This window comes from Colias croceus, chromosome 17 (genome assembly GCF_905220415.1).
Source record: "Colias croceus chromosome 17, ilColCroc2.1".
Lineage (NCBI taxonomy): Eukaryota > Metazoa > Arthropoda > Insecta > Lepidoptera > Pieridae > Colias > Colias croceus.
In genome coordinates this window covers 9,847,517-9,870,840 of record NC_059553.1, presented here as the reverse complement: position 1 = coordinate 9,870,840, position 23,324 = coordinate 9,847,517, and the positions used below count along the sequence as shown (strand labels likewise).

General features: G+C 33.5%; 2 protein-coding genes across 7 annotated transcripts in view; one reads left to right on the top strand and one right to left on the bottom strand.

The window, feature by feature from the left end:
• The window catches only part of LOC123699093 (E3 ubiquitin-protein ligase NEDD4), a 28,939-nt gene extending 15,648 nt beyond the window's left edge, over positions 1-13,291 (bottom strand). For 3 of the 5 annotated variants that reach the window (XM_045645960.1, XM_045645962.1, XM_045645963.1), the window contains exons 1-5: positions 12,958-13,291; positions 6,112-6,191; positions 4,036-4,117; positions 2,642-2,680; positions 1,464-1,633 (exon numbers count right to left, since the gene is read on the bottom strand). In XM_045645960.1, the coding sequence (XP_045501916.1) occupies positions 1,464-1,633; positions 2,642-2,680; positions 4,036-4,117; positions 6,112-6,191; positions 12,958-13,119 (533 nt within the window). In that variant the 5' untranslated portion in view covers positions 13,120-13,291. Of the gene's footprint in view, positions 1-1,463; positions 1,634-2,641; positions 2,681-4,035; positions 4,118-6,111; positions 6,192-10,866; positions 11,210-12,957 lie in introns of those variants that run through there. The other 2 variants (XM_045645961.1, XM_045645964.1) reach the window with 2 other exon arrangements.
• On the top strand, positions 12,854-22,805 carry LOC123699094 (CCR4-NOT transcription complex subunit 11). 2 transcript variants are annotated; one of them, XM_045645965.1, is made up of 10 exons: positions 12,854-12,939; positions 16,395-16,486; positions 16,953-17,176; positions 17,734-17,894; positions 18,321-18,471; positions 18,763-18,891; positions 19,492-19,683; positions 20,260-20,399; positions 21,314-21,479; positions 22,039-22,805. In XM_045645965.1, the coding sequence occupies exons 1-10, from the start codon at positions 12,893-12,895 to the stop codon at positions 22,153-22,155; spliced, it is 1,419 nt and encodes a 472-aa protein (XP_045501921.1). In that variant the 5' UTR covers positions 12,854-12,892; the 3' UTR covers positions 22,156-22,805. The 2 variants fall into 2 exon arrangements, with proteins under 2 accessions (XP_045501921.1, XP_045501922.1); XM_045645966.1 differs by lacking the exon at positions 12,854-12,939 and adding an exon at positions 16,155-16,322.
• Positions 22,806-23,324: the final 519 nt, after the last annotated feature.

Genomic DNA, 23,324 nt, shown 5'->3' with positions numbered 1-23,324 from the left:
GGAATTTCTTATAATAGAGCACTACCTGTTGCCCGCGACTTCAACCAAAAAAGTAAAAGTAAATTCAAATGCCAATGATATGTTCCCCGCGGTAAAGTAACCATAACTATGTCCGGACACAAAAAAACACGACATAAAAAACTCTGTTTCAACGTCGTAAAAAGACAAACAAACTTTCGCACTTTCGCATTTGTAAAATTAGTAATTACAGCCCCGAATTGCGTACGATTTTCGTATATTGACCTGGTATAACCAAGTTCTGTCGCTCCTGTATAAATATTTTTTTTGAAAGTGTGAGTGTGCGTGTACACGCACACGCACACACACACGCGTGTAAATGCCTGCGTGTGAGTGACTGAATGAGAGTATAACCGTGTGAGTAAGTGTGAGTACCAGTAGATGGCGTTATATTAACAATGGGACAAACACGACACTAAACAATTAACACGAGTTCAAAAATGGTTTTTGGCGATTAGATAGCGAAAGAATAAGCTTTGCCATAAAATGACTGCGATTCAACTGTTTAGTCATAATTTTTATAAGAAAAAAAAACATTCGTTTTCAAAAACTTATTAATGAATTAACATTGGATTTATTTATGAAAAATGCAAAAATAAAATAAAATATGTCACTATCACAACAAAATACACATTTATAAATAAAAATTTGAGCAAAATCATCAAACTTACGAATAGTCCAAAAAATACTTAAGCAACAAAGTCCACACAAAAAATCACTTACGCGCAACCAAAAATAGCAAATATTCCGGACCTTTTTGAAGTAATATCGAAATAAAAAACGTGCATACATGTCCCGTCATATTAGAGACACTTTGCGTGCTGAAATAAAAAGAACTGAAAAAAATCGCAAATTAAAGCGCGCTTCTGATAGCGGAGTGGATGGAGGAATGTCAACCTTATGGTGTGGAGTAAGAGTTCATTTTTGCAAAATTATTCTGAGAAAAGCAAGAATGGAAATGAATGTGAAAAAAATATATCACTTTTGCGTTCCACCGTTCCAACATTTCAAGCACTCAAACTGAAACCCTACGCCTACGCCCTACGCCCTACGCCCTAAACCTAACGCCTACATTTAAAAAACATCCCAAAATCATATTACGATTACTTTTACTGCCCTACGAAAATCAACCCTACCTTCCTACACATAAGCGTCATTTTCCAGCCCAAACCCATATCCCATCATTCCATTTGCCAGTCAATTCCCAACCCCTTTTTTTATAGTGGGGAAATCTTCCAAAGATACCCATGGCCTCCGGGGAAGGAGCCGTGGGTTATGTCGGATTCTTACCGACTAAAACCCCACTGTGTTCCGTCGAGCCGCTTTAATGATGGGGCCGCGGGTATTTGTTAGAATTCTTCCGCGACAGTCAATTCCCAACCCTACTCCTTCGCCATAAGGTCGACAATCCTCCCCACCCGCCAGCGCACAGGCAAGCTACTTACACAGACCTGCGCGGTCGCAGAGGGTACTTAGTGACCGGCGGTCGGGCGCTCGCCGCGCTCTCGTACGGCGTGTTCGCTAGAGGCACTTCGACCATGCCCAGGAAATCATCTCGGGTTAAACGGTTCTCGTCGAAAACTTGGATGAGCAGCTTTTGCTCTTGGGGTTTCACCTGCGTGTCAATAATATGTATATGTTTATTTGTCGACGGAAAAATAAAACTAGTCAATGGAAAAAATAAGTCTAGTCCACGAAAAAACAATACTAAGCATAGAAACTTCTATCGCTCTACTTTTCTGGGACGTAAGGTTCTCTTATTATATGCAACTTTACAGAAATACGTTGAACAGTGCAATAGTTCGGGTCGAGAGAGATCTATCAGTTCCTTCTTGTCGTTGTCGTTCCATGCTGAAATGCACCTGGATGACGGGGGGTAAAGTTAAAGTGACGGGAGGTAAAGTGACGCGAGGCAAAGTGACAGGAGTTAAAGTGCCGGGAGGTAAAGTGACGCGAGGCAAAGTGACGCGAGGCAACGTGACGCGAGGCAAAGTGACGGGAGTTAGTGACGGGAGGTAGTGACGGGAGGTAGTGACGGGAGGTAAAGTGACGCGAGTAAAAGTGACGGAAGGTAGAGTGACGGAAGTTAAAGTGACAGGAGGTAGTGACGGAAGTTAAGGTGACGGGAGTTAAAGTAATGGGAGCTAAAGTGACGGGAGGTAAAGTGACGGGAGGCAAAGTGACGGGAGGCAAAGTGACGGGAGGTAAAGTGACGCGAGGCAAAGTGACGCGAGTAAAAGTGATGCGAGTTAAAGTGACGGGAGGTAAAGTGACGGGAATTAAAGTGACGGAAGGTAGAGTGACGGAAGTTAAAGTGACAGGAGGTACGGAAGTTAAGGTGACGGGAGTTAAAGTGACGGGAGGTAAAGTAATGGGAGCTAAAGTAATGGGAGCTAAAGTGACGGGAGTTAAAGTGACGCGAGTTAAAGTGACGGGCTTGAATCACGCGTGATAGGGATAAGAAAAAGATGGCGCGTAACGGAAAAATGTCACGCGTAACGAAAAAATGTTACACTTAATTTTTTTCCAAACCCGATAAAGAAGTTTCACTTCAAAAATTATTCAATTTCATAATGAAAATAGTATGTAATACAATTTTGGTTGTTTTTAGAATAAAACTCACCCGAAATACAAACTCCTGATTCCATACTGGGTTTAGTGTCTGAAATGAATTCAAATTTCACATTAACGAAGGTCTTTTCATGGTTAATAAATTATTAATCTCTTTATAAGGCTTACCTGTATTGATTAAATATAATTTCTTAGCAAATAATAAAGACCTTGATACTGAGGATACTATCTTTCGTAGTTTCTTATATCCGATCCGATAGAGGGTCACTTAAGAACTAATTAAACTTGCTTTTTAAGTCTTCCAAAGATCATTATTATAATTCAAACTCAGTAATATTGTATGTCTTTTCAATGTATATTGTCTACCTCTGCTTTAATTATTTATTATATGTAAACTCTTGGAAATAAAAACACATCTTGATAATATCTTTAACTAAGGAAGAAGCTGAATAAGGAACTTATTTTAATGTTATCTTTAAGGTCAATCCGTAATTGCATCCACATATACACGTTTTCTCTACATAAAATCCATTCTCGTACTTCAAGGAATTTAATAAAATAATTGTCGAAATCGGTTCAGCCGTTCTCGAGTTATGCGCTTACCAACACATTTTGCGATTCATTTTTATATTATAGACAAAGAAAAAAATCAAATTCAGATATAAAGCGAAAGAAATATATTATATATAACTATCATACAAAAATTATCTATTATTCTGTCGGTAGAAAATAAAGCCCAGGTCCATTTTAATTTGAGCTCCAAACAGACCAATTTGTTTGAAGCGATACAACATACATAATAAAAAATATGTCTAAGCCTTGAGACTTTTTTCTAGTAACATTGGCTTTTTTTTAATAATTTAATGCATATTATTCGAAGCATTACATTTAGATAACTACATTGATGATTAAAAAAAATCCAAGGCTTCATTTTTTGGCATAACTAAAATTTTATCTAGGAAACATAAATTATTTTATCTTAATAATCGTAAAAATACTTGAAAATTATTATTTAACCCATTGAGCCCCAAGCGGCCCGATCGGTCCCAGACAATAGATTTTCTATTGTGTCTGTGGTTCCGGGGCCTAAGTTATTATATCATAGTAATTTAGGTCGCGATATTACAATTACCAACTGAAAGCCTCGAAAAGATGTATTAATCCACATTGCTTAGGCAAATGTTGTATAATCTAATTATGTAGAACAGATTATAAATCTTCATATTAAGTACAGTACTGTAAACTTGGAAATACTTTTAACCTATTGCGAATGAGAGTTACTTTATATTCATTTCGAGTGTATGTATTTAATTGATGCATTCTGTGGTGTTATCTGCTTTATAGATTTGCCATAACAAATAAAAAAATAACGAATTTTTGGCGCCCAAATTATGCTGTCAAATTTCATTCATTCTGATTTGCATTTTTTTAATGCAGTAAACTCACCCTCTTCTTAGTTTTCGTCAGGAAAGTTTCCAATGTGACATCACCGTCCGCCTTCTGCAGCTCAACGCGGACATATGGATCACTGGAATATGAAAAAATATCGATATTTACATAAAAATACCCAACACACAAATACACATCACAATCAGCAACAAAAAACGTCTTGGGCAGAGTTTTGGTTCATTGTAAATCCGACTTTAGTACATCGGAATAAGGTTCAATTTTTTTTGGCGTATTCCCCATATGGATCCCTGGGATATGAGAAAATACCAATGTTTATATAATAATACCTTCTAACATTAATTACTAAACACAAACAGCTATAAAAACGTCCTGGGTAGTGTTTCGGTGCATTGTAAATCCGACTTTAATCCATGGGAAAAAGGTTCAATTCATTTTGACTAGCTTCGGACATAAAATTTTATTGTTTTGGTAGATTTAGTGAATACACCTTATATTAATATCAAAATAGCTTGATTTTGCTTAAATATTAGTTTCCTAGAATTTTACACATTTGAGAACAGTTCTAAGTTTTATACACACAGAGAGTTCTAATATATGCTTTTAATGGTCAAAATACATTAACAATATGTACCAATACATGACAATACATGGCAATAACTATGATATTGTCCCCTTGGAGTAATTTACATTTCCACGAGGTCAACGTTAGTTCGCTTAGGCACGGATCTCCGAACACGTAACAGTTTTTCAATAAACTATTTTAGAGTAGGTAAGTACACGGACAAAATTATTGCTGTGGTATACAATAAAATTGTATGGTTGGAACTTCTCTAAAGCTACTGGTGCGCAATTGCTTTGTAAAAAAACGATTCAAGAAGAAATATAGTTGAAATAAATATTTAAGTTGGTTTTCAAATTTTTCTCTGGAAGATGCAGCAGTCCCTAAAGCATAATGAGACGCGCATCAAAATGAATAAAAAAATTACGAAAAATAATGCAAGTATGAATACTTGTACATAAAATACAGTTTGTTTAAACAGACAACAAAACATTGTTTTTGATACTAAGATAAATAAACAATAACATTAAAATGTACTAAATATTAGATATCTAACATCTTAGTCTAACATAGATAGAACAAATAAGTCTGTCCACTTTTTTATTTTCATTAAATTTATACATTTTTTCGAATTCATCGAGTAAAAACCGGTTTCGATATCAAGTACATTGTGAATTAAAAAAAAAAAATAATCAGCATTGCGATGTGTCACATGCTCAAAATTGTAATACAGGCTACAAACTACAGGTCAACATAATATGTTAATATCTGCCTTCGATTATTTTTTCATTATAAAATACTAGGTCGATCCAAAGCCTGAATAAACCAGAAAAGCTAAGTATCGAAGTTATACAACTACTGCAATATTATTTTTGAGTACATATTATGTAACTAGCTATGGCGCGCGGTTTCACCCCCTGCCTGCTATGACCGCCTCCTCGGTACAGTGGTTGACGCGTGAGCGTAGAACCAAGGGGTCCTGGGTTCTCGAATTCCCGGTGGAGACGAAGAAAAAAAATATGTCTCGGTCTGGCAGGACACAGAAGGCCTACTTGTCCCTAAAGAAAATCGATGAGTGAAACAGATGTATAATGCATCTGCCCCTTACCTCACTAGGGGACATGGGACTTCACTTATGGCGCGCGGTTTCACCCCCTGCCATAATCAAGTATTACTACAGCTCATGCATTATTCTGATATACATATTATGTAGTATAAAACAAAGTCGCTTTCTCTGACCCTATATCCCTGTGTATGCTTAAATCTTTAAAACTACGCAACGGATATTGATATAATTTTTTCAATAGATAGTTAGTGTTTCAGGAGGAAAATTTTAGTATGATATCATTTATGTATTGGGTTTAGGAAGCCGCGGGCGGGTCGCTAGTATATAGTACATTACTGTAAAATTTAATCCAAATCCGTCCAGTAGTTTTGTCGTGAAAGAGTAACAAACATCCATACTTCCATACTTAAAAACTTTCGCGTTTAGTATACATAATAATAATATTATAATTAATAACATTAATATGATATAGGGAAGGGTGACTCACCTAGCACCAAAAATGTCTTTTTTAGCCAATGCATAAGCTCCTATTATCTTCAACCGAAGCAGGAAGCTATTCTCGTCCGTCTGTAACATTCAATTTGATATTTGTAACACACATTCAAAACAATCTATAAAAATATTAATTATTATTTTTATCATAAAATAAAATAGTAATCTGAGAGTAACCTCACAAGCTAAAAGTAATGTTTTACAGCAGAAAATAAAATGGTTTCCAACTTTTTTTTCAATGATAATGAAAGGTTGTAACCTTTTAACATCTCATACCTGAGATGTTCTTAAAATCAGATGTTCTCAATTCCTAGTATATTTTTACTGTAAAGAAAGCCTTATAACATGTTTTGGCATATCTATACCATCATTAACTCTGTATGTATGTATATGTGTGCGTGTGTGTTGTCATAATCATAAACCAATCAATGTGAATAAATTAGTTGATTAAGGGCCGATTTTTCAATGCTGGGATAAAACTTATTCGTCGAATCTATACATATAATAAATCTGTAGAAGGGTCAATTCTGTACATTGAATATATTGAAAAAATAAATACCAGGGGGTGTTACTGGATCGATACCAAACCCAAATATGTGATTAAAAAAAATTTTGTCTGTCTGTCTGTCTGTCTGTCTGTATGTGAAGGCATCACGTGAAAACTAACGGTTGGATTTCGATGAAACTTGGTATAATTATACCTTATTATCCTGGGCGTAAAATAGGATACTTTTTATCCTGGAAAAATACGTAGAAAAAAATTAAACTTAATTTTTCAGTTTTATCCATAGACGTTGTTCTGTAGAACCGCGAACACACGTTGCGTATTATTATAGGCCTAGCCGTATTTGGGTCCAATAGATATTTATAAGATGTCAGAGTTACTCAAAATGGAGAAATAAACCATCCACGCGAAGACCGACATCCGCGCGGACGGAGTCGCGGGCGAAAGCTAGTAATGTATAAAACTATCATTTTAAAAGGTATTCTAATTGCCCGTATTTGACAGTTTACGTGACATTTTAATATTATCGTGTAATACTTTATTGGACGGATAAGTTTTATCCAAGAATTGAAAAATCGGCCCTAAAAGTTTCAAGTTAAAAAATTGTTTACATAACATCTAAAAGCACAACCTTTATCAATAATGTTATAAGAATGAAGATATACCTCTATGGACTATTTACTCTTTTTATAACTGTAGCTGTGTACTGTATATTAAAGAATATTCATAAATTAATTTCACAATACAGCAGACAACAATGCTGAATTCTAGCATACCTATAAACTAACCATCTCGGCAATATGACAATTATTATATTTACTTTACTGTAAACTTTATGTATACAGCTGAGTGGTACAGTGACCCTGTCTGTTTCAATGTATTCAATTTGAAAATAAATAATATAGTTTCTTCTTGTTTATTTCAACCAGATTCAAATAAGAATCCAAATTAAATAAAAAAACAACTGTAATTCTGCATAAATAAAAAGAGCATGTGTGATGAGCACATGTGTCAGAAGTGAAACGCTTTTAGCAAGATTCAAAGATACCAAAATTGTTGTCTTTCTTCATAATGTGACGGTATTGCCATAGCTAGCGCTATGCGCGCCTTTAAATTTTACTCTCAATACGCCTAAAGAAGTTTCACTTCAATAGTACTATGTACTATTTATTGTACCTTAAAAACTACTCATTATTAGAGTGTAATAAACCACTAAATCATTGGTCATATATTTAATAACATGAGTCAGTTCTTGTTAATGTATACAAACTTATCAGTCCAAATATTACCACTTGTCCAGGCAACATTGTTGAGTAGGCTGTATAATAAAAAAAAAAACAAGTTTTTTGCAAAATTAAAATGTGAAAGAATAAATTAATTAACAGAGACCATTACTTTTGTACTGTTAGACTTCAAATTAAGAAAATATAGCTATTTTAGGGAAACCCTTTGTGCTAAAAAGACACCAACATCCAACTAGGTATCTAATACATATGATAGTATTATGAATGAATGAATATTCATTATTAATAAATATTGGCATTATTGAAAGACAAATAAAATAGCTTTCTGCTACAACACTCTTCAAAATCAGTTAAGAAGTTCTTGTTTTTACATTTTGCTAACAACCAAACAATATAAATTAAAAATACTTAATCCTTAATTTACCATGTGAAGAATTATGATAACCAATCACAGAAAAAAATATTATTTAGATAATAACAAGAATTAATCCACACAACACAGTCAAAGCATTTGCTTAGTTTGTTTTTAATAAGCAAAATTGTTATATAACTAGGTCCACCCGTTTCACGTTGTCACGGCGTCACACGTAAACGGGAGGACCGATTTTGATAATTCTTTTTCATTATATTCCTTGAAGTACGAGGATAGTTTTTATGTAGAGAAAACGTAAATACGTACCACGGGCGAAGCCGGGGCGGACCGCCAATTATAAATAAAAACTACTCAACTCATCCAAAATCCCAAATATTATTGGTATCCTGAGTGGCATCCTGTTTTGAGGCTTGCTACCACACATTAATCTGATTGCATTATCATTATTTTATTTTTTATGTGTTATAAATATATATACCTCATACTAATATGTTATGTTTATTGTTTGTGTATGTGTGTGTTGAAATAAATGCTTTCTTTCTGACAAACTTCTATTAGCGTCACCTGCATGTTGGTATGTAACCAACTCTTTGAAACTTTTGACCCACTTATCAAGGATGACAGTACAATAATTTCACAAGTACACCTTATTAATTATGTTTTACTATTTTGTCATATTTATTTATGTTGCTGTAAAATCCATACTAATATTATAAATGCGAAAGTAACTCTGTCTGTCTGTCTGTCTGTTACTCAATCACGCCTAAACTACTGAACCAATTTGCATTAAATTTGGTATGGACATATTTTGATACCCGAGAAAGGACAAAGGCTATTTTTAATTGCGAAATATGTACCACGGGCGAAGCCCGGGCGGACCTGTAGTATTATAATGAACAAGCAAAATTCAAGGTATGTAATTTACAACTTTATAAGTTATATAATGTCTAATCACATCTTAATTACGTTTGTGATTAATCCCAAATTAATTCTGTATAACAACAAAAAACAATATTTACATTTTACAATTACTGTACCTTCTTGTATTCAATAAGAATATGAAATCAGTTCAATTTATGTTGTTTTATTGCTTTTCAAGTTAACTTTATGTATAAAAACATAAATAAAACAATGTATCCTTATACCTATCTAAGGTAAATTATATATCTAAGGTGGGTAAAGTATCAATGTAAAGAAAGTAATATAGTTAAGTAAAAGTCTTATTGGAAAATCAGTGAGTTCTTCAAATAAATTAAAAGATGACTAAATAAGTAGGTATCTAAACATTACATCATTAACTATAACCACACATAGTTAATATACAGAATATGCCTTTTATTATAGTCCTTTCCACCTAAGATGATTTCTGTGACACATCGATTTTTGACACGTGTAGAGATGTCTTTACTGAAATCATATCAATTGTTTCCGATAATCGATAATATTTTATATGGAAATGAAATCGATTTGAATAAAGTACCAAAATTAGTTTTTTCGGCATTTCGCCAGCAATTAACTAAGGAAACTTAGCAAACAACAGCAACAAAAAGTCAACAATAACAATTAGTAACAATAACAGAATACCACGTAAAGTAACAATATAAAAATTCAACTTGTATACAAGGCTGACGCACTCGTACAGACGATTGACTCGATTGACAAACGATCACAAGATGGGCGCCGATTATATGATTTTCCAACTCTATGATTTTTCAACGATCCATTTCATGTACCTGAATTGCGTAGGTATTATATTTTTGTGTTATTTTATTTTATTTTTCATTATATTAAACTAAACAATATTGTTTTTGATTTATTAGCTTAAGATTTTTCATTTTTATATTTTTGGTAATAATGCCGCCATAAAATAAAAATATTATGCACTAAAATTATTTTGGCGTTTTAAACATAAAATACGTAATTCGGAACACGATGAAGTGTCACAGGAATCATCATAGCTGAAAAGGACTATAGTATTCAATATGTATTTTAACTATCCAACATCATAATATTAAAATTTATAAAAAACCCAGCAATTAAACTCATATTAGTCCTGCATTGTTTTTATGATTGATAATGTCTATAAACATAATAAATAATACATATACTTTTGTGTGTTAATGTTATGTATATACAAAGTATGGTGTGTAATAAAGACTAATTTTCCCAATATTTAACATAAGCATAAATATTGAACACAAGATTATTTATTTATTTATTTATTTAAATAGGTACACACCACAGCTGACAATTTTGACTTATTATACACAAATTTAATCACAATCATGTTGCGGTAAAATGCCAGCCTAATTGTATGTACACAGCACAATTGAGGTTAAAAAAAAAATTATTAAAAATTACATTATTTCAACAATTCACAGATCAAGTGAAATATTTTTTTAAATTTTTATATTTATAATTTATAATTTAAAAACTACATGATACTACCAAGTACATGAATAATTTAGAATGGATAGCAACCAACGAAGATGAAGAACACCTTGAGGCGCATTTTTAGCGAAAACGGTGACCATTTAAATATTAAATCAATGACAAGGACGTATTTACGTTAGCATATCAATCGTCTCGATTTCCCGTTACAATCAAACAATGAAAATGCAAACTTACACGATTATCCGACTGCCAAGCCATCACCCATGTGAAACTATACTAATTCGCTATCGGAATGCAAAATAATTTGTTTTTCTTTTCATATATCATCGGTTGTAATAACTTAAAAATTTATGACACGTTTGCTATGCAATTTTATTCGGCACCTTCTCACTTGTTCTACCCTTTGCAAACATCAGCAACATGTAAAATTATGACTTTCTAAGGAAACAAACACTTAAAAGCAAAATCACTACGAGTAAGAAAATACACAAACATTAAAACTAAAATATCAAGGAAAAACTATCTTCTGCACCATTAGTGACAGAACCATCAACCAAATGACAGTCTTTAATCTTTATGGTACTTTGACAGTCTTTGTCATAATGTCAGGATTTGGGATTTTCACGCATTTTACAGCACTAATATCCCATTTCACGCAGGCAATTTTTTTTAATAAAATATAATAAAATTAAATAGGTATAATTTGTTGGGTACGATCACAGGGTCAATGATATTTTATGTATAGATACGTTATATACTCACAAGATATCCAAAAAAAATGCTTCCTATGCAGTGTCAGATACATCCTTCCTCTATGAGTGTCAGGCACACACAAATACAAGTTTCATTTTACTTAATTTATTACATTGACAGACTGTATAAGAGAGATGGCCATGGCAATTGGCATAGACTAATGACACAGAAGGTTCAATGTTATAGATGTTACGTTTCCTGCACACGTAAACAAATGTGACAATTTCATTTACTATTTAATTATTATTATGAAGTTGTATTAAAATGAAAAAAAACTTTTTGGAGATATAACTGTATTAAGCATTTATTACTAGCTGTGGTGTTCGTTTTCGGTCATCATCATTTCACCCGATAAACACCCACTGCTGAGCATAGTCCTCCTTATAGAACTCCATACGGACCGATCTTACGCTATTCGTTTCAAGGCAGTTCCCGGAACCCGTACATGGTCATCACTCCAACTTGTAGGAAAATAATAGTGGTGCCTAGATGAAAAAAAGTATGAAATAAAAGAAAGGATGTAGTATAAGCCTTTTTTATCTAAAACACAAATAAAATGTATGTTCAATAGCTATTTACAGAAAAGCAAATAGCATTTTTCGTCAGTAGCGATAATCTTTTCTTTAATGTATACGTATATTCAACATCATTTTTGGAAACAAACATTTTTGCCATCACGATTTCATTGTATATAATAAATAGATATATTTGTTAATTACATGCACTGTGTGGATTTAAATATAAAAATAATCAAGTATTTACCCAAATCGAAATTAATAAAATAGCCGTTCTATTTTCAATAATCTTATCTGCATGATAATCTTTGAACACAGTGTGCGCTAGCTTTGTCACACTAGTGATTGAAGCAATGTTATATCCCTTTCATTATTTCAATACAAGTGTCAAGCAAGTGTCATTCATTAATAATTGCAAATTGTTGTTTTTGCTCTAAAATTATAATATTTTAATACATTTACCTGTGATATGATATTCCTCTATCTTTCTTTATTTTACTATCGTAATTTGTGCACTTTCTGAACACACAAGAAGGCATTATTGATAATTTTAACGTTTATATCAGCATGTACGTTCGCTGTCACAAGTCACAATCTGACTGATTCCACTGGTCCCAATTAGGACCAATTCACGGTTTACGTTTTGGTGCGTTGGTAACGTATCTACCTCTTGTTTCTATATATAATATCATTGCACAGGGTACGACTTGGGGTACGATCATGATTCCGCAATAATTAATTTGTGAATGAGTGAGTAATATTAATAATACCATAATCTTTATATAACTGCCGAGTTTAAACTGATTAAAAAACTAAATCATGAATTCTCTTTTATTTTGTAATCTAAGTCTTTAAATATATAATATTCTTTGTTGTAGTTTATTTTTCAACTAAATTCTAATATAATCTAATACATTTTAATACCGATGCACTTGATACAATATATTATTAACACGTAGGTATATCAGTAAATAAAGAATGTGTTGATATGAATGTTTACAGTAACAATAAGATTATCTTCCGCTAGCTGTAATCCAAGGTTAGTTTATATAATTACCTCGTATTGTAACGAAAATCGTGGTTCGTGGCGGGCACTATTATATCTCCTCCATGCCGACCAAGACGATGACCGACTCCGGTGACCTCCTTCAATCCTTGAATTAGGAATATCCACTGGTCGAAAATTATGCATGACTGACGTCGATCGTGTATCTCTCATTGCGAACAAACAAACAAACACGGCACACCATAACTTTCACTATTTTTTCTTATTTTCTAGATATAATATTATATTATTTACTTCATATAACACATAAGATGGCGCTGCTCACCATATGACTGTAATCTTATCAGCAAAGAAATGAGCGCGATAAAAGAAGCAACGGGTACAATAATTAACGTTCGTATGATAACTAGATTGGGAGCTGTGAGTTTCACTACAAATTAATTTTGATAACGGTATCTGTTATTGGTATTTGTGATATCATAATATTATGTGTACGCGCATTGCGGTGAATCCCAAAAACAAAGAAAAGTGGATTGGTAGTGCATAAAGATATTGGGCTTTTCTATTACTCTATTTACATACCAATAAGAGTTAAATTTCATATTCATGACAAGTTCATGACTAATAAATTGTGTGAAATATTACGTATTATTTATATCATATACAATATACATAATAGTTTATCTGATATCCGCATCCGGATTCCAGATGCATGACTGTACTTTCCACAAAGCAGCTGTATCAGTGTAAGATTGGGGTAGAAGGATCTTTATCATTTATATAGGAGAAAATAGGTTTTGAAATAAAACACGTGAACGAAACCACTACCAAAACTAATTATTGGAGCCTATGAGGCGAGGCCTGAAAATGTACGATAAAGTATCGTCGTCGATAAATTCACAACAATATCTTTATGCGTGTTTTACTAAATTTTATTTGTTTGAACCGGTCACCTGCTTAGTCGTGCACTCTAATAGATTATATTTTTTAAATATAAATAATTATTGAGCAATTTTGATTTTTGGCTAAATATTTATTAAAAAAAACGATGTGTGCAGTGTGGCACTCGGGGACTGCCGCGGCCGCCGCCATACTTGCTCTGTGGCCGCCGCGGTAAAGCTATTGCATGCTATGGCATGCTATGCCTTCAAGCCACACCTCCGCCCGTCGGAGTGGGGAGCGTGAGGTTTTTTCGTTGCGGAATTTATCGATTCGGTCCCCGCACTCAAGGCCCGCGATAGAAGCTATGCAATAGCTTAAAAACAAGTGATAACTGCGTTAAAAACAACCGACTTCAAAGTTGCACTTGCAAAATTTACAAATACCTACAGACAAAAATGCTCATAAAATAAAAACTACTGGGCCTATCCGAATAAAATTTTTATGGGACCAATTCGACACCATCCCGCATCGAACAAAAAAAGAATCACGTAAATCGGTTCAGAAACCTCGGAGAAATCGGTGTACATACATAAAAAAAAAACATACCGGCCGAATTGATAACCTCCTCCTTTTTTTTGAAGTCGGTTAAAAATACTTTTCTTTTCAAATTTTATTACGCCTAAATATTATCAATTGTTATTTCCCGGTAGGTAGTTACCTACCGGGTATATATACTTAGTTAAGTACACAATTATTATGTACAATATTTTGTACCGTTAAATCAGTAATGCACACAATTCACAAACAATAAAATTCAAATTCGCTACATGAGATAAACAGGAGCATAAAGACGAACAATAATTGTAAAATGTCGATTACATACGTAGGTGTTAATCATTGGCCAAAATATTCGCAATAACGTAAAATTAAACTTTGTTATATTTTTTAAGCAATAACTAAGTACTTTATTATATTGCTGCTTTGCTTTATCTGCCATATAACTAGATAATCTATACTAATATTATAGCTGAAGAGTTTGTTTGTTTATTTGAACGCGAAATCTCAAGAACTACTATGATCCGATTGGAATGCCTGAATGGATTGAAAGGTAGGCTTTGTATCATCACGCTATGATCAGGAACCACGCGGGTAAAAACGCTGCACAGCTAGTGTGTATTATAGACGGTGACTCATTTTTAATCTTAAAATAATTATTTTGCCCATATTCCAAACATTTTTCATTGATATAACTACAACAGTATATCAATTAAAAATTTTGTACTATTTGGTCGAAATGTGATGTTGTCTATAGGATAGACCCTCCTCATAATTTAACTTATTACCTACATTAAATCTTTAATTCAATTTGGAGAGATTGTTATGTGATTAGGAATTGAATTAGAAACATAATATCTAGGTACACCTAATTAATATAATGTAGGTATATATTAAGTACATAATTGGCAAATTTATCTAGAACAAGGAAACATTACCATGAAGTGGGTTAAATAAATAAAAAATAAACACAAGGACAAGTATTCTTTCTATGCGATAGTTCATACCTCCTATCTAAACGTTATCAAAGTGAAACAGTACCTAATGCTTAAAAAGTATTGGTTGTTACTATATAAAACACAAATTAGTTAAAAGCATCTCTGCCTTTTTGGGAACCACAGAATTATTTTACAATAAAAGTAAACTGGGGTCCAAAAATATATAAATATCTCTTAGCTTATTTAATTGCCAAGTTGTTCTAAAGTAAACTAATTATATTAGACCGAGAAATTGCTTGTTTGCATTGAATAGGCTCCGAAACTATAGAAAAGTTAATTTTTTTTTTTTTACTATAATATCTGCTACAATAATTATTAGTCCTGAGTATTGCTGAGTATTAGGTACTTTGTTTACATCCCGAGCAAACCCGAGTGGAATCCATACTAATATTATAAATGCGAAAGTAACTCTGTCTGTCTGTCTGTCTGTTACTCAATCACGACTAAACTACTGAACCAATTTGCATGAAATTTGGTATGGAGATATTTTGATACCCGAGAAAGGACATAGGCTACCTTTTATTGCGAAATATGTACCACGGGCGAAGCCGGGGCGGCCCACTAGTAAATGATCATAAATGGGTTTATTACCCAAATAAACCTTTAAATTTAAATAAAACGTGAATGACACGTGAATAAAACCCAAAACCTCCAAAACCGTGCCAAAACCTTGGCCAACCAAAACCCAACAACATAGGCTAAACAAAATACGAATAAACAGACAATGAAAATCTACGGAAACAGGGAAAAAGTATCTGTATCTGTCATTATGTCTGATTCTGAGTTGTCAACTTGTCACATTGAAATGTCAAAACAAAAGTTGCAAAGATACGAATTTTTGTTTACGATTCAAAGGATAAACTAATCGAAATAACAAACAAACAAAGTTTTTATGTCTAGTTAATACGTTTAACGTATTTGAGATATCCTTTCAATAATGACACAGCAATTAATTAACGAAAATAGTAAATACATATTGGAGTAAGTTGTGTACTAACCTATTAGTTTCCCATTGGTTTTATGTATTCAGATATGTATATTATTTATTTTCAGTTTATTCTCAGAACAAACAGTTGATTCTCAAAGTTTGGAGTCAATATGCGCTCAAGTTCAGAAACGATTTCCGAAAGCAGAATACTTCAATCGTGAGTTTTTTTTTTTTTTTTTTTTTTTTTTTTGCTATTGGACAGCAAACGAGCAGACGCGTCGCCTGGTGTTAAGCGATACACGCCGCCCATAAGCATCCACTTCACTGGGAAGTGGATGTGTTGCTGTCCACAAAGGGATTTGGAAGAAGTTAGGTAGAAGGGGCGAGGATGGGAGGGAATGAGGATTGGGTAGGAGAGGATGGGTAGGGGATGGGAAGGGATGTGGGCCTCCGGACCCCTCACTCACCGTACGGAACGCGACAGTAAACTGTCACTATGGCGCCGATATTCTGTGAGGGTGTGGTACCTTCCCCGGTGCGAGCGTGGCCCAATTCGTGCCGAAGCATGCTCGACTCCCACTCCGAATACTATTTATATATACTCCGAGTACTATTTCTATTTACTTATTGTAACTATTTACTTAATATTATCAAATATACCTTATGGTAAATAATGATTACAGTATCTCTTCTACTATCATCACTGATAACTGGTGGGGATCTCTCCTTGCCTGGCCAGCGAGTAGTCGCTCTGGCTCTGATCTACGATTTCTACAAAACAGATAGCCCCTTCAGTTCTCTGTTTCTGAACCTACTTGAAGGAAAACCTGGGCTCTTGCCACTTGCGCCACAGGAGAGGATATTTATAGCACAGATATTTGGGTTTATACCCGCTAATGCTAAGGATGTGAGTATAATTTTAATATATAGAGTATAACTTGCGCAAGATAACTTGACACCTGAAAAATGGTCCTGTCCCTTTCACTCCATTCCATTATCACGTGAGAATAAATGAGATGGGTATAGGTAGCAGGTCTCAAGTTGACTTGCCCAGGTTGTAGTATTGCATGTTCTTTCTGTAGAAGTATTGCATTTCTTGCTCATAGAACTTTACTATTAATTTCTTCTCATAGTTACTATTGCTTTTGTGCAAAATGCTAGTTTGTATTAGATATGCATTATAAGATTAGTTAAAGGAAATGAAACTATTTTAAAAAATAGATTTAACTATTTGTTATTTATTTACTAGCTGCTCCGCGCGGTTTCACCCCCGTGGCTCCACTCCTGTAGGTTATAGTGTGATGATATATAGCCTTCCTCGATAAATAAACAAAAAACTCTTCAGCTTTATAAGTATAGATGACATCTTTTTCAATAAACAATCAACAAAATTCTAGTTACTCACATAAAATAAAATAAATCTAAATGATTGAGTAGTTATCTTATCTATAATCTTTCTTTTAGGTCTTGAAAAAGTCAGCCAAACAAGTGATGTTAACAGAAGTAGCGAGTAAGGATCTGGAATTTGATTACTCGGCGTTACAGTCGCTGGTCACGGAGAGAACTGCAGACATGAGCGCTATAGCGAGGGTCACGGCATCTGCGCTGGTTCCTTTGGGCGATGGGTTAGTTTGTGTTTGAAAGAAGTGTGATAAAATATTTATTGAGTGTTTTATTTTTTAAGTATTTATATAAACGCAAAATACACTGTACTGTTCATATATAAAAGCAAAAAATGATGCAGGTAAAATAAGAGGATATTTTTCACTTTTATATCTACTTTCACTTTGTGATGAGTTTTGTTTAATTATATATATTGTAATTTATCTATGATGATTCATAATAATTATATTTAGCACTCTTCTCAACCAGAACAACGCCTTATAAAGACGTAAGAAAATTTTTCTTAAATTTTAATTAATCAAATATGATGTGATTTTCGTCACAGTGCAGTCCTTTGTGTGACCTATACTCCATAGACTAGATAGATTATAGAATAGCACGTGTCCCTGACTTGAAATATAGAAAAAAAACCCTAAAACATATTCCAGGAGTCCTCCCAACCGCATAGCGATGAAGGAACTACTAGAAGCACTAATGTCTAATGAGTACCTACCGCTGCATAGGACTTTGAAACCAACGGGGCCGATCCCACCGCCGCCGTTTCTGCTAGACCCACTTGATGTTAATTTTGCTAAGGATGTAAGTATTTTTTTTAAACTATGCACCAAATTAGAAATACAAGGACCAAAAAAATACTTACTTGTTTTTTTTTTTCAAGTAAATATTCATTGCTTTTCTATACAAAAATTTATCGTTTAAAATTCTTGTACAGCCACTTATGACATGTATTATAAATATGACTTTAATTTTATCATTTTCATTGACAATCATAGATTTTATTTCTAATATTCATTAACATATTCAAAAAACATTATTTTGTAACATATACGGTAAATATGTGCCAACTTTATATATTTTGATTTTATACAGGGTGTTTGGAAAAATCTACCGAATCGCGGAACCTACGTGCCTCTGTACGACACAGATCTAGACGGTCTGTTAGGGTTAAAGCCGCCGGAAAAAGTGGAAAAGAAAGTGGTACAAACACCTAAACCTAAGGTAATTCATCATTAGAAGTGCACCGTTTATCTAGTTTTATTTTATCATTACTTTTCGACATTTTTAATATGAAAAACAAAAATTGTATTTAATTGAATCTATGCATTGTACTTTCTCATTTTGAAATATCAGAGGGGTTAGACAAGTGGCTTTCGTTTAGCATAACGTTTGATAGAATAGATTATGAATGTATGAGATTGACATAAGCTGTAGATAAATGTATCGACAGCTTACGTCAATCTCATACATTCATAATCTATTCTATCAAACGTTACGCTAATAAAAAGCCACTTGTCTAGGGGGGCTGATAACTTTTTAAATATCGATAGACTATGTATGTTTATTTCACCACCTTAAACTAGGCAAAATTGCGTGATGCAGAATTATTCGACCACGTGATTCCTTGCACAGTTTATCGATTTTCGCCTTTTTTAATTTCGCCTACAACAATTTAAAGAAATTCACCCTGTTTATTAACTGGTAGCATCTATTCCAATACATTGGTAAATTGTAAACATTACCTTTTAGAAACCAAACTTTTATTTACATGCAACAATATAATATATTCCTAATGCAACTACATGACAAATTATATTACAGGAAGAGAAAAAAGAGAAGCCAGAAGAGAAGAAGTCAGAAGAGAGAGACGCGACCAGCACGGTCAGTGAGGCGAAGGAATTAACACAATTGGCTTTGAAATCTGCGTTATCTGTACCACATCAGCAACGACTCTTGGCCATATTGGACCAGACACCGGATATAGTGTATGAAATTGGTGTAACACCACCGCAGGTGAGGGTTTAAATGATCTCTTTTAGTCGCGCCTTCGCTTGTGGTAAAGCTTTTTCGAACTAAAACAATAATATATTCATATTGATATTCAACTATAACAATATGGGTGTTTGGTTGTTTGTTTGGTTGAATACACTAAGCTCAGGAACAATATTGAAAAATATTTTTGTTTTGAATAGGTTTATACAGAAAGTCTATAACATATAACATCATGTACGACGCGACGTCAGGCTACAGCTATAATAAATGTTTATGTATTTTATTTATTTATTTATGACACTTTATTGTACAAGTACCAGTAATAAAAACATAATTTAACAAGAAAACATGAATACGGTAAGTGCACAAAAGGCGGCCTTATTGCTTAAAGCAATCTCTTCCAGGCAACCATATTAATAAAAGACATGTACGATGCTGGTTAAACGCGAATGCGTATGTAATATAGTAGTACTGAGATAACCTCGTTGAAGTATAATAATAAATTTCTATTTATACGTGTCCAGAAACATCGAGTCTCTAAATTGAATTTAAGGGACAACATTATAAGTATTTATTTACTTTATTTTTATCATCCAGCTCCCGGAGCTAGTGGAAAACAATCCGATGGTGGCCATATCTGTGCTGCTCAAACTGATCCACTCGCAGCACATCACGGAGTACTTCTCCGTGCTCGTGAACATGGAGATGTCGCTGCATTCTATGGAGGTTGTTAATCGGTGAGATTTTTTTTTTAATGAGTCCATATTGTATAACTTACAATTTTATTGTTCAAAATTCAAGCCATATTTTAATGCATTTTTAGTACATGGTTTAAATTTTACGGCGACGTACTGCCATAAATTAAAGATCGAATTAATTATAGTAGTAAGTAGACAATAGACATGCAGGTATTTTTTTTTTTTACACGCTTTATATTAGCTTCACCTGTATGTTTGTATGTTTGTAACCGACTTCTTTGGGCGCGATTTTGACCCACTTTAAACGGCCAGATTTCGTTCAAACTTTGTAGATTTATTGAGGACCGATGACAATACACTAATTTGATAAAATTTTCTATTTTTTAGTTCAGTTTTCTATAAAAAGCGTGTTTTTTAGTTTTTTTAAACTATTATTATTTAATAATGAAAGGCAGTATTCTGTAACGAGCGATTAAAATTTAAATACAAATTGCTTAGCATAAAAAGATGATGTTGAATTTACAAAATAACTAAAAACACCAAATAAATAAACACAAATCTTTGTTCTCATCACTAATATTTTTCTCGTTTCTTAAAATAATAAAAACATCCTGTATAATGTCACAACCGTCCACAGACTAACAACATCCGTAGACACGCCAGTCGAGTCGTACACCTCTACATAATTACATATACATATATACTACCTATTACATATTATTGTAAATACTTATGATTGTCCACAGACTAACAACATCCGTAGACACGCCAGTCGAGTCGTACACCTCTACATAATTACATATATATACTACCTATTACATATTATTGTAAATACTTATGATTGTCCACAGACTAACAACATCCGTAGACACGCCAGTCGAGTTGTACACCTCTACATATATACTAGTTACTACCTATTACATATTATTGTAAATACTTATGATCGTCCACAGACTAACAACATCCGTAGACCTGCCAGTGGAGTTTGTACACCTATACATAAGCAACTGTATATCAACGTGTGAGACGATCCGCGACCGCTACATGCAGAACCGGCTCGTGCGGCTCGTCTGTGTGTTTTTGCAGTCGCTTATTAGGAACAAGATTATTAATGTTAAGGTGGGTAGTTGGATCTTGTATTGCTTGTGTCACTTTTTAAGTATTTTTAACCGACTTTAAAAAAAGGAGGAGGTTATCAATTCGGCCGGTAGGTTTTTTTTATGGATGTACACCGATTACTCCGAGGTTTCTGAACCGATTTACGTGATTCTTTTTTTGTTCGATGCAAGATGGTGTCGAATTGGTCCCATAAAAATTTTATTCGGATAGGCCCAGCAGTTTTTATTTTATGAGCATTTTTGTCTGTATTTGTAAATGTTGCAAGTGCAAGTTTGAAGTCGGTTGTTTTTAACGCAGTTATCACTTGTTATCTTAACTTCTAGACCATTTTCGTAGTTTAACTAGAATAAACCCTCGTGTGTGATGAGAAATAGTAATAAACATTAATAATTGTATAAAACTACTTACTTATATTTTGCAACAAGTGGAATAAAAAATGATTTTCACTAGACTCTATCCCCAATAAAATTAATCCACGAAAAAGACGTATCATGCTATTTAAGGAACATTGTTTATTTTAAATCTATTTCCTGTAAAATGTTCAAACTTAAAATTCCAGGAATTATTCATAGAAGTAGAAGCGTTTTGTGTAGAATTCAGTCGAATTCGCGAAGCGGCGGCGCTGTTCCGTCTCCTCAAACAACTGGACTCGGGTGAACACAAGGAGAAAGATTAACGAACGAGGTTCTTCAGGAATAAACTCAGACTGAGGAAGCTGGGAAAGTGATGTCACATCTGACAAATAATCTTTGATAAGTCATAAGATACATCGAATATAGTGCGATTTTATGGCACGTAGCAAAATTCGGAACTAAGGCTGTCTTCTTGTAAAACGTCACTTGAAGACAAATAGATAGTGGAGTGTGTTGTTTCGTGCGATTATGTTTCCCTATTTATTATAATTTGAAATATCTTATTCCGATAACTCAAACAAAAAAAATACAAAATATTAATTACGCAACGATAACTTCATCGTTAACACACTACACTCTATGAAAAAATATAAAAATGTGTGCGTGTACTAGTGTACACACGTAAGAAGTGAAACTTCTTTATGACCTTATTTTTCATAAAATAATTTACTATATGCAACTTTACAGAAATACGTGTCGAATCACGTGTGGTAGGAATAAGAAAAATGTCACGCGTAACGAAAAAATGTTGCACTGAATTTTTTCCAACCCCGATATAGAAGTTTCACTTCGAAAATGTTAAAGTATCCCCAAAATTGAAAAAATTAGCTTTACGGACCGTATCTAAATTTCCTGAAACAAAGGAGCCATTTTGACAGTGTCATCCAATTGTTCTATGTACTATTTGTCTATGTGTACCCAAGAAGCTTATATCTTATACACTGGAGATTTCGGTATGAACATTGACGTGTAACAAGAAAATTGTTGTGTTTTATCACTTTCACACCTAACTTGGTATTGCCACTGTTAATACGAAGTTTTCCCAAGGCTACTATGTATGCCGTAATATTCTGTGCAAAAGGTTAGTTTTTGTACATGAGTTTGTTGATAAATTGCCAACAACGTCATTCAGAAGCATTGTTGGATGAGACAATTATTATTTATGCTAAATAAAATAAGTATCTGGACCAATTATTAAAAAGCGATACTCCCTGATTATGGGTAGTTACCATAATAAAATTGTAGCAACTCTCACTTTGACAATATGGCATAAGTGTCAAAAAAATTGCGTCGCTTCGAATATTTAAGTTAATATTGTTGCGTATTTAATAAATATTTTCCGAATATAAATAATGTATTGCATTGTGAAAAATTGCAGAAGTGTTTGGACACCAAATTCTGGCATAGAATTTCACAGGCAAGTGTATATTTA

Bases quoted from the DNA above. Each gene is read 5' to 3' on its own strand.
- LOC123699094 (XM_045645965.1), top strand. From the start codon at position 12,893: ATGTTTACAGTAACAATAAGATTATCTTCCGCTAGCTGTAATCCAAG. The intron at 17,177-17,733 runs GTGAGTATAATT...TCTTTCTTTTAG, and splicing joins TACCCGCTAATGCTAAGGAT to GTCTTGAAAAAGTCAGCCAA. The intron at 19,684-20,259 runs GTGAGGGTTTAA...TTTATCATCCAG, and splicing joins TTGGTGTAACACCACCGCAG to CTCCCGGAGCTAGTGGAAAA.